Source organism: Mastomys coucha, unplaced genomic scaffold (genome assembly GCF_008632895.1).
Source record: "Mastomys coucha isolate ucsf_1 unplaced genomic scaffold, UCSF_Mcou_1 pScaffold15, whole genome shotgun sequence".
In the NCBI taxonomy this organism is placed as follows: domain Eukaryota; kingdom Metazoa; phylum Chordata; class Mammalia; order Rodentia; family Muridae; genus Mastomys; species Mastomys coucha.
Window position 1 is genome coordinate 134,306,754 of NW_022196897.1, and position 11,740 is coordinate 134,318,493.

The window sequence follows — 11,740 nt, forward strand, 5'->3', positions numbered from 1 at the left end:
GTAAGCTGGTACATTTATCTTAGTCCCAGAAAATCTCAAAACTGAAAGAACCTACATTTCTTCCATTTGTCCAGAATTCTTCACTTACAAGATAGAAGAACATAGCGTACTTTAAAAAAAAATACCTCGACTGAAAAGGAAGCCAACCTTGTAATGTCTTCCTTTTAAATCTGAATGTTCATAGGAAAACTTTCCACTGAGTCACATTTCTGTTATATCAAATTTTAAATTTGATAATGAATCCCAGTACAATATGTCCAAATATTTGTGAAGCAAATATGAGTGCTCAGAGGACTCAGTTCTGGGCTTACCTGTGAATCCAGGAGTGAGGCCATTATTGCTCTCTAAACTGATATAGAATTTGGCAATGAGACCAATGAATAGCAGTGAATAGTGCTACAAATCAAAGTACACAAGCTCATAGTAACTACAGACTTTCAAAATTATGAGGAGCCCTTTCCTTTCTTCTAAGAATATCACTCATTAATTTACTTGTCTTGCTGAACACTACTGAAAGATAATCATTTTAGAATGAGAGACATAACTTGTTCTTGCAACGTTCAAATTCCACATGATTCAGACCTGATCTAAAAGAATGTCACAGAGATTCTATGTGGAGTCCTTGTGCTGTCAGGTGAATGTTAGGCAACAGTTACTCATTCAGGGAACTACTGATACTCTTTACATGCTCAATCACAAGTTTTCTTATGTTGCTGAATACAGAGCTTCAGATAGTTGAGTGAGGAGGAATTATGTCACCTTCCTTTCTGCCAAAGAGCAAGCTGTGATGCATTACCTGAATGCATAAGCTATCCCCTGGGAACTAAAGGAAGTGTCAGAAATTCCATCAGAATTCTGGGCAAAAGGAAAAACTAGGAAAATTCTAGTAACTCAGAATTTCTTTCTGCATCTTGCATATTTATCAAGGAGGTATGGTACTATCCTCTTTCATCAGCATGAAGATTTTCATTTGTTTAAACTATCTTGCATCAAGCTGAACAGTCATAATGAATATGGCACCTAATGGAAGGTTAATATCACAGTTGTGGTTTGGTTAGTTATTTTTTAAATAGTATGTATGTAATAACTACGCCTTAACCCTCAGTATTGAGAGAAGAAAGAGTGCTCATAAGAAATTAAAGAACATCGAAGAGCAGTGGAACCCCAGTGTAAGTACAGCTCATTTTGTAGGAACTTTTTAGTTTTTTGTTTGTTTGTTTGTTTGTTTTATAACTCTTTAATTTGTTTTAAATAACTCACTGAACTTTACTTATTAATATTAATGGAGTAAATATAATGCCAGTTGAAGAAGATGATGAAAGAAAAGGAAAAAACTTGAGATTATAATCAATGATGTCAATTATTTATTTTAAGAAGACTGGCATCTATCACCATCAAGATATGCTATGGAGTATAGACTGGGCAGATTTAGATTTATTCCAGTTAGCCAAGCAAAAATACTTGAAAAATACCTAACAAGTTCAGGATTATGTTTGATCTAAACCCACATTTTTTCTTATATGTTTCTTGTTAGTTATATGTTTCTAGTACTTTTCAATATAAACTCAGTCATGATCTTTTTTAACACCATGTAAATCTTGTTTGCCTTCCAGCTACATGAGTGAAGTAAAATGAAAAAAAAAATCTAATAATCATAATCTTAGGAAATTAATAAATCATGGGATTATTTTACTCTGTTAAATTATTAGGGCAGTTTGACATATTAGATGCACATAACATAAAGCCCCTGTTTAAATTTTCTTGTTTTTGTTAAGAAAAGTTCATTTTAGTTCTTTTTAGTTATATGAAGGAGTGTATTTCTTTCTCCCTGTCTCTGTTTCTGTCTCTCTGTCTCTCTCTGTCTCTCTGTCTCTGTCTCTCTGTCTCTGTCTCTGTCTCTCTGTCTCTCTCTCTCTCTCTCTCGTGTGTGTGTGTGTGTGTGTGTGTGTGTGTGTGTGTGTGTGTGTGTGTGTGCTGTACCTGTGAAGTTGGAGGCTAGAAGCATTGCTTCCACTTAGCTGGTCATTAAATTTGTCAACTATCTTAGTTGGGTTCTGAGTAATTAACTAGTGATTTCAGGAAGAACATTAAGTGTTCTTGATCTCTGAGGCATCACTCCAGGCTTGTAGTTTTTTTTCATATCTAATTCCTTTCAAATTAATCACACATAAGTCATAGGAGAGATCATCATTTCCTGTTCTGTCCTGTCCTGAGAATTTGGCCCTCTGAACAAATTAGAGTGTAAATCAGGAAGCAACCTTCAAGGAGCTTCCTGTACTGAATGTAATGACTGGTAGTAATGGGCTGTGGAAAGAAACCAACCTGCCACTGTCAAATTTAAAGGTTGTTTCAGAAATTTTGCTTCTGAAAAGGGCAATACTGAATGATCCTATATCCCCTGAAATACCACTTTTCCATGAGGAATTATTTATTTAGCCTTGGATGATACTGCTCTCTTAGAATCCCAAAGACAAAGAGTTTCTGGAACACTAAGTCTTCAACTTGGATGTTGTAGGGATTTGAAGGGCAGAGAACAGTGATATCTATTGTTAGGAATTAAGACCAGCCTAGGTGAACTCAAAAGGTAAAGAATAAAAATTGTTGAAAAAGTCTGGGTGAAGAGATAGCCTGGAACTGTGAGAGAATAAGAAGGGGAGATGCAGAGGAGGTGGAGATTTTGGCAAGAAGACATGGAACAGAAAAGAACAGAAGTGGATAAAGATCTGGCATCCTGTAGGAACAATTTGAAGAGAGAAAAACATAGTGGGCATGAATAGACAAAGGGAAGGGAAAGGTGAAAAAACATATGCTGTTGGCATGGAGTCAATCCAAATGAAGAGTACACGATAAAAGGCCAACTCATTTTCAGGCTGTACTCACTGCCTGATCCAGGGTCACTAAAGTTCCACTTCTAGCCTTGGATCTAAGTCTAATTCTAAGAAAACCATGGCCTACCTGCTCCATGCTCAACTATTTCTGCTAACCACCCTCATATTAGGTCTGAACCTAATATGTGACCCAGTGCTAGGTCACATCCTGGGTGGCATAGAGAAATCTAGTATGGAGGAAGATGGGGCCCCAGAAGCTCTGGATTTTGCTGTCAGCCAGTACAATAAAGAAAACAGTGACATGTACCTGAGCCGTGTGGTACAAGTGAAGAGTGTCCATAAGCAGGTATGTGACATACTGACTTATCTTATAAAGGACACATATAACTCCTTAGTCCTTCTAGCAGTCACTACACCTTGCTGCTCTCTGATCCTGACTTACTCTGCTTTGTAACTAGTGATTTGAGATGGGAATATTTGCAGTATTCACATATTTTTCCCTTTATTACGTATTTCCAGAGCACATTTTCTGTCCTCTGGAAGCACTTGTAGGCTCACTTACTCAAACTGCAATAACCACTGTTTCACTCCTTTGAAATGTAAGAGTATGCTGTCCCTTTATACATGTCTGTTTCTTGCTAAACATCCCACCCATGCCAGAACAGAGGCCTTTTCAACAGATATTCTGAGAACTTCATATCACTAGTTTTCTTCAGCCCAAAGACTATTTATATAGATAATTATGTGACAATAAAAAGTAAATTCTCACAACTGCCTTTCCTTCTTGAAAATTTTAGTGTCTTTTACATAAGTCTTATCCTGTTTATGGGCAAATATCAAGAGCAGTCACAACTATAGCACAGGCAATCTCTGTCAATCCATCAAGTCTTCTTTACTACTATATTTGATTGTGTTATGTCCAGCTTCCTCCATTTCCCCAAGGCTCTGATATCTGGGAGAGTCGTTTTTAAAAATATTTTATTAGTAAACTGTTTAGTGTGCATTATCCATGATGTAAGATGGAATTTTATACATTTTTAAAGATTTTATAAGGTAAATCAAGAAACAATATTTACATCCAGTTTACTCATATACAGGATCATATGCAACTCAGGTTGCTTAGCTCTATTATTAGCCACTCTGAGTGGTTTCATGTCCCAAGAGCCCTGTGGTCTGAACTACCTTTGCTTAATTTTTTTGTGGATGATCATGTAGAATCACTTGCACCCAACAGTGCTGGTGGGCCTGTATTTCCCAGCGGCATGAATGGAGTGGTCCCCTAATATGATGTCGCTGAGTTATGTGTTAGCTGCTCAAAGTATGAAGACATGATGACAAGCCATAGTGAAACCATGTAAAAACACATTCATTAGAACAGTGCTTTCATCTCACATAACACATAATTATACAGACAAAATGTTAGTTCATTTGACACAATGCTTCTTCAGGAAGAAGACTAGAGATGATAACTTACATTACCACATGAGTTTTGCAGTAAGAGTACCACTAATCTAGAGAAACTTAGCTTCATTTTTTATGGTTATCTTGGAGCGTTGCTGGTATCAGATCCAACAAATTGTTTCTACTTCCTCTAGATGTGATCTTTGGGTCATACTTTGGGGATCCTCACAAACTTTTACAGAGCACCACAGGGAAATATACCAAAATATAGCAGCACTTAAGACCTAATGGGGGAATGTTACAACAAAAATAAGGGGCCAAGAGCCCTTACTAGTGGCTACCAAGCCACAGGGTCAACAGTGAAATAAAGATGAAATTTATATTAGCAGTTCTTCGTACTATTAATTTTTATCATATATAACCCTCTCTTAAGAGACTATCTCACAAGCACATGGTAGGTGAATACTGGCACAGCTATGTGCCATGCTGTGTCAGGGTAGAGATCTTTTCCTTCTTGCCTTGAATATCAAAGATGTAAAGAATAACCCAGTTCTTCCTGTCTACAGCATTTTCCCATGAACATAGTGTATCCTGTTCACTACTCACTTATGGTACCAGAATTAATAAAAAGGAAATCTCTGTTGGGCCATCTAGATTGCCAACATGGTTTTAATGAAAAATAGATAAGTGATTATTAAGTAAATCATCTATGGTATTGTGTAATAACTTTTAGAGATATGAATGGATCATGAGTATCTTGCATCCTCTCAAATAATCCATGGAAATCTTTAAAATGATGCCATTAATGAATACTGATGAGAGTTAGGTTGTGGGTATACTTAAAGAAAATGTCATTGAGACCCTTGTTTAACCTCATGTGTTTTTCTGAATCTTTTATGTCTTGTTCTCAGATTTCTGTCATCATGTTGTTAATTTTTTTTGTTCTCTAGACCTTTCTTTGCAAAATGGACAATCACCTCTGAAACCCTGACACACCAAAAGAAACACCTACATAAACCTCTTCATTCAGGTCTATTATGGGGAATGAGTAAACTATTAGAGAATCATAAATCATTGCACATATCATTGCACAGTGAATAGAATGGATGCATCTCATTTTGTTGACTTGAAGATTAATATGAGAAGATGCATGAGATTCACTTATGAGTATTCTGGGATCTTAATACTTTGTCTCCTCTTACCATTTATTTTTCTCTACAGTTCGAACTAGTTGAGCTTAGGATTCTCTGTGGAAAAACAGCTAAATGTTTTCAATTAAAAATGTAAGAGAGGAAAGGGAATTTCATACTCCAAAGACATTCCTATTAACAGTTTCACTTCAGGTGAAGATGATATAAGCATGTGTTCCTTTTGATTAAAACATTCTTTTAATGAAGCATCCCATGTCCTCATGTGGAGAAGAGTCTGAAGAAAGGGAAAGCATGGATTTTCTGCAGTGAAGAAGATTCAGCTAAAGATTAATAGTGAGCTTCCACATATCATCATAGGAACAAAGCTACTTCTTTGTCATTTGTGGGCTTCAATCTCAAATTAATCCTGCGCTTTATCTTTCCAAAATCACGTGTCATATCAGTGGCCTTGCATTGCTAAAAGCAATGTCAGCTGACTCCTAAGAGCTACATACTTTTTCAAAGTATTTTCAGAAACACTGTTCTTTTTCTGTTCTTTCTCACTTTGTGGAATGTTAAAGAGCCCATGGAAGTTCAGTTTAATGTTAAAAGTGAATCTTTTACTTCTCCTTAGGTGGTTGCTGGAGAGAAATTTTTATTTGATGTGATCTTAGGCAAAACAACATGTTTGAAGACCCAAGCTGACTTGACCAACTGTCCCTTAAATGAAGAGGCTGATCAAAAGGAGGTATGAATATAAACCATGCCAGAGAAATAAACAAGCACAAGTAGAGGGATATACAAGCTTGTGAGTTGTGAAAGCACATTTGTGATCACATTCATATTCACATGCAATATTGTAAACCTGGAAGAAAGTGTTTGTGTGTATGTGAGAAAGAGTGAGTGAGTGTGAGAATGTGTGTGTGTCTTTATGTCTGTTGTTTATAAGTAGATCAAAGTGTGTCTTGACTTTCCTTGGGCAAAAGTGGAAAGGTATGTAAATGCCATATGAGTTTTACAGAGTGTGTATGTGTAAGTGTAGTGTACTTACTTAGGAATATGTCTATGAAGTATTGGTAGTATATGTAGCACTTGGGGGAATAATGTATCTGAACCCATAAATAATTTGTGCTGCTCTGTAGGTTAAAATGTGAATAGTGTACTCTGAGCTCACTGTGGTGTTACATGATTGAACTGGAGGGGCCAGTTCATTGTTGGGAAAGTATTTACACCTCCAAGGATAGCTCCTGTCCACACCATACTGAGATAAAATGAGGGCCTCAGAGCCCTTTGCACTCAATGCCAGCTTATCCCGTGATAGATGTACAATGGAGATACGGGAGATTTGTGTAGAGTGGCAATTCTTCTTCCTGACACTTTCTTTACTTTGAAGCTTTCAGGAATTTCTGTATCCCATTCCCCTGAATGTCCCATGTTTGGTAGTGATAGAGTCCTGTGTACTGAATGTATGCTCTGGCCCTGACTTCTAAGATCCTAGAATGAGTCGTAGAGTATTCTCTAATGGGATGTCTTGTCAAGAAAATGAAAAACCTGTGACCGTTAGAGGCAGACAGATGTCATATGGCAGATGGGCATCATGATGTTGTAGATCAGCAGACACTGCTTAGTCAGGCTGAGTGCTATTAGCTTTGGCAGAGGCTGTTTTTACATTCACCCGTTGAAGTCCCTCAAAAGTTTGAGTTCTGGTCTCAAATTTCCTCTTACCTTTATCCAGCACTGATCAAGTTTTTTTTTGTTTACTTTCATAGAGTGAATTCTGCTCTTTTGAGGTCTATTATATCCCCTGGGAGGATTATATGGCCTTGATGAGCTCCAGCTGTCACAGTATATAAGTTTGTGTCAAGTGGTACTGTGAAAGAAGCAGATGTCTCTGGCAGTGCCTCATAACTCTAATGGATGATCTTGCCTCGATGGATGCATTTCAGATGACCAGCACCAAGATCAGCATTTGATTATACTGCTAAGCATATACAATTATACCCATGCAGCTACCCCTTTTTTCTTCCTCTGCAAATGCTCCGGTGCATTAAGAACATATGCTTGTTAATTACTTGCTCAATAAAATGTCCAACAGCTCCTTTTGTGTGACTGCAGTCTCAATGTATCTAACATTGTAGAATGGGAAAGAGCCTAATGATGGCTCATATCTATATGTGTATATCAAGTCAAGGCCTTATGATACTCTTATTATCCAGAAAGTAGAGACGATAAAGAATGTGAAGGGACATTGTTTGACAATGTTGACATATTGCCTCCTAGCAGAGAGACAGGGTAGAAGGGGACAGTGTTGAAGTCCTTATGTAGGTTTGTGGAGGTGTTTTGACCTAGTCCCTGGGCATGGCCTTGGGGTGGTAAAGTATGCAGTATGTGCCTGACTGCATTCCCCAGGCTGTGACCCAGTGGGAGTTAGACTGTAGGGAAGCACAAGAGCACTGTTTTACTGACAGGAAAAATGCAGAATGAAATTGGGCATAAACCTGGAGCTGGTTTGAGCGTCATCAGGCCTTCAAAAGTCCAGGCCTAGTTCACTGTCTCTGTGCCACCCAGATACCACTGGGAGTTGCTGAAGAGGCAATAATGGAGTCAGAGCACTGCAAGCTGATTTTCATCTCTAGCCTGGTGTCAGGGCTGTGAGTTCTGGTTTTGTTCACTGGCAGTTGTCTTTAGCTTGGAGGAGGTAAGTGGAACGTGAAAATAGACCTTCTATGAGAGTTTTAGCTGAGGCTCTGTAGGCAGATTCCTTTTTCACCTCCCCAGGGCATCAGTAGATGAAAGAGGGAGCCCATGGTTCTAAACTGTTTATTGATGGATCATGGGAGAAATTGGATCAATACCCTACTTCTAAGGATCTGATAAGAGATTATATACATTTTGCAGGGACGAATGTCTGGGAATAGAAGTTTATTCACTAATCGCTCAGGGCTTCTAGGTATTTCATTATCATGGAGAACTCTCTTCTGTGTCTACTTGAGTACAGCTCCTGTCTCTTCATGTGAGGAGTATGGGACATATTCCAGGCCAGGGTTCTGATGGGGAGCAGCAATCTGTCAAAGTCTCAGGTAAGTGACACCAAGTATCCAGGTCTTAACCCATGCAATTCCTGGCATGGTGTTAAGTCCCACTCACTTACACCCATGGTATTCCACTGGAAAATGAGATATTAAGTTAGGAGGCATTGCTACAAAGAATAGTAATGATCCACTCATCACAGGAAAATTTATATGTGGAAGATGACCTCTTTCTCATCCCATATTCCCATCGAATTGATATGTTATGATTCCTGAATTCTATTTCTATTAGAAAATGCACGGTGACCTTTAAGATAAGACAGAAGTGTATTTTTGTTTGAGCATGTGGGTAGATGAGTGATAGTCATTAGTAAATCTCCAAGCACAATTTAAATGGGGAGACATAAATCAAAGTCTCAACCACCAACCAAGGACTGCACATGGAGGGGTCTGATTGTTCTGGCAGCATGTGTATAGTAGAGGATTGCAAATTCGATCATCAATAGGAGGAGAGGCCCTCGGCCCTGTGAAGGTTCTGTGCCCCAGTGTAGGGGAATGCCAGGGCCAGAAAGTGGGAGAGGGCGGGGTGGCAGGCATGGGGAAGGGGGAGGCAACAGGGGTTTGTTTTTGTTGTTTTTGTTTGTTTCTTTGTTTTTTTGGAGGGGAAACTGGGAATGGAGAAATTTACATGTAAATAAAGAGAATATCTAATAAAAACAAGAAGCCCAGACCCTTCACCCTTTCATATACAATTTACTTTTACCTATATTTACTTGAAATATTAATGAAAAGGTACCTAGTGTATAATATCATCTATAAAAACACATGCAACACTGACTAGTGAGAAAATATTCAGCACATTTTATATATTTATATATTTTTTTCCAATGTCATTGTGTTTTTCTACATGCATATAAGCTGTTCTCAAAATTCTTTGGCCTACCTGGTCTTGAGAGTGACACAATTGTGGTCTATGTTTCCCTCCTAAGTTAGTGGATCTTGTGACAGTTTCCCCTATCTGGGGAAGTAAGTTTATAATTTTCAAAGGGAATATAGCCCCTGTGTTAGTCAGCCATATCCAGGGCAGCTATAGTCAAAAGGAAACCCTGAGTCCTCCAAGTACATCTGCCTGGTGAAATCTTACTTAGTCTGGAGAAATTAGTGACCAACCCTGGAAATCCACTCTCAGTTCACAGCAGCAACTATCATAGAATTCAGATCATATGCAGGAATCCAGTATGTGCTGTCCACATAAGCCTCACTGAAATGCTGGCCCACAGCACTGTGAGCTGGTAAAAAGGGTATTCACTTCGGGTGAAGTATCATGTCATTTGATGCATAGTCTTTCTTTCTCAAACCCTTTCTCTCTCTGTCACTGTCTTTGTTTCTGTCTCTGTCTGTCTGAATCTCCCTCTGTTTCCCCCACTTCTAACTCTGTGTGTGTGTGTGTGTTTCTTGTTAACGGGTGGGTGGGTTCATTCAAATGCGCATCCCTGTGTGTGGACTACTCTCTCTCTTTCTCTCTCTCTAACTCTGTGTTTGTGTGTGTGTGTGTGTGTATTTCTTGTTAACGGGTGGGTGGGTTCATTCAAATGTGCATCCCTGTGTGTGGACTACTCTCTCTCTCTCTCTCTCTCTCTCTCTCTCTAACTCTGTGTGTGTGTGTGTGTGTGTGTGTGTGTGTGTGTATTTCTTGTTAATGGGTGGGTGGGTTCATTCAAATGCGCATCCCTGTGTGTGGACTACTCTCTCTCTCTCTCTCTCTCTCTCTCTCTCTCTCTCTCTCTCTAACTCTGTGTGTGTGTGTGTGTGTGTGTGTGTGTGTGTATTTCTTGTTAATGGGTGGGTGGGTTCATTCAAATGCGCATCCCTGTGTGTGGACTACTCTCTCTCTCTCTCTCTCTCTCTCTCTCTCTCTCTCTCTCTCTAACTCTGTGTGTGTGTGTTTCTTGTTAATGGGTGGGTGGGTTCATTCAAATGTGCATCCCTGTGTGTGGACTACAGGGCACAGTGCAGAGTTCTTAGAGTGGACTCTCTAGCTATGAGTTTCACATTTATAATGTATGGTTTGGCACCAAAAAATTGCTGAGGAGAACTAACTCATCTATAAATTTTAAGTATATGATTTTTTTCCTTTGAGAGAGTTATAAGGAAATACAAACCCATATATAGTTATCAGCTTAAAGGCTGATGAAGATATCTCTTTCAGGGGCCTCTTTATTATTGATGATAAAAGTACCCTTTGACAGATAACAATAAACGATCTTCCTGTTGGCCACTCTGTGGATGAGATTATACGACTACTCCAGGCCTTCCAATTCACTGACAAACAGGGTGCAGTGTGCTCAGCAGGCTGGAAACCTGGCAGTGATACCATCAAACCTGATGTCAATGAAAGCAAAGAAGTGAGCACTGGACCATTTTTCTTCCAGGCAGCATTGAGCAGCCTGAAGAAAATCTCTTGTACTCTACTCATGCTTAAATACATGATGTGGTGTGATTCCAGATAAGCCTTTCCTATAGTTCTGGGGATGATTAGCCTTTCTTCCACTTTTGGTAATGGTCTGAGATGTGTTTTGGTCAGGCCATCTTATATCAGTCACAGAAACCATCCTGTAAATTCTTTTCTCTTTTTCTTTTTTAAGATGAATGTCTTTCTGTATTGGCACCATCCCCAGCCTCAACTACATACAGCTTTCCACAGGTGAAGCTTGAAGACACTTGAGCTGGACTGAGCTTGCCCGAACACTGGCTGTGCTTGAAGTACACTCCTTGGGCAGAAGAGAAAAGCTGGCGGCTTCTCCGTTCCATGGAGTTGAATTTACATACAGTATGGCTGGCTTCTGACAAAAGCTGGGCAGTAAACTCACCGTTCCACCAGTGTTCCACACCCTTCCCCCACACTCCATCACATTGCACACAGCAGGGTTTGCAGACCAGAGGTCTCTGGCTAGAAGTCCTGAGACTGCGAGATCTCAGAGGGTTGGAGATTTGTCCAGAGATTGTACATGTGTTTGAGGGCCTGGGTGAGGAAGGCCTCACTGGTGTTGATCTCTATCAAGGTCAGCTTGATATGTGCCTCTTGCTGCTGCACAAAACTGTCAGCAGATACCCAGAGCTTAGCCATGCATGTGTCCCACAGATCTTTGATCAGTGTCCTGATGGTGTCTGCTTTGGGGATTCAGCAGGAGCTTGGTGATCTCCATGTAGTGCGGGCTGGGCACTGGGGTGAATGTCTCCTCCTTCCACTCCTCATCTCGCATCTGTTCCAGTTTCTTGGTCAAAGTCCACCATCGAAGACTTCAAGAGCTCCACCTGATATTTGGATGTAGGTCTCTGCTTCTGCCTTCTT

General features: G+C 39.6%; 1 protein-coding gene across 1 annotated transcript; it reads left to right on the forward strand.

The window, feature by feature from the left end:
* Positions 1 to 2,946: 2,946 nt before the first annotated feature.
* On the forward strand, positions 2,947 to 7,212 carry LOC116092426 (cystatin-S-like). Its single transcript, XM_031373691.1, has 3 exons — positions 2,947 to 3,174; positions 5,994 to 6,107; positions 7,129 to 7,212. Exons 1-3 carry the CDS (start codon positions 2,947 to 2,949, stop codon positions 7,210 to 7,212), a joined length of 426 nt encoding a protein of 141 aa, XP_031229551.1.
* The last annotated feature ends 4,528 nt before the right edge of the window (positions 7,213 to 11,740 follow it).

Excerpts from the sequence above, each read along its gene's own strand:
- LOC116092426 (XM_031373691.1), top strand. The coding sequence starts at position 2,947 with ATGGCCTACCTGCTCCATGCTCAACTATTTCTGCTAACCACCCTCATA. Across the intron at positions 3,175-5,993 it reads TGAAGAGTGTCCATAAGCAG|GTGGTTGCTGGAGAGAAATT; the intron begins GTATGTGACATA and ends ACTTCTCCTTAG. Across the intron at positions 6,108-7,128 it reads AAGAGGCTGATCAAAAGGAG|AGTGAATTCTGCTCTTTTGA; the intron begins GTATGAATATAA and ends TTACTTTCATAG.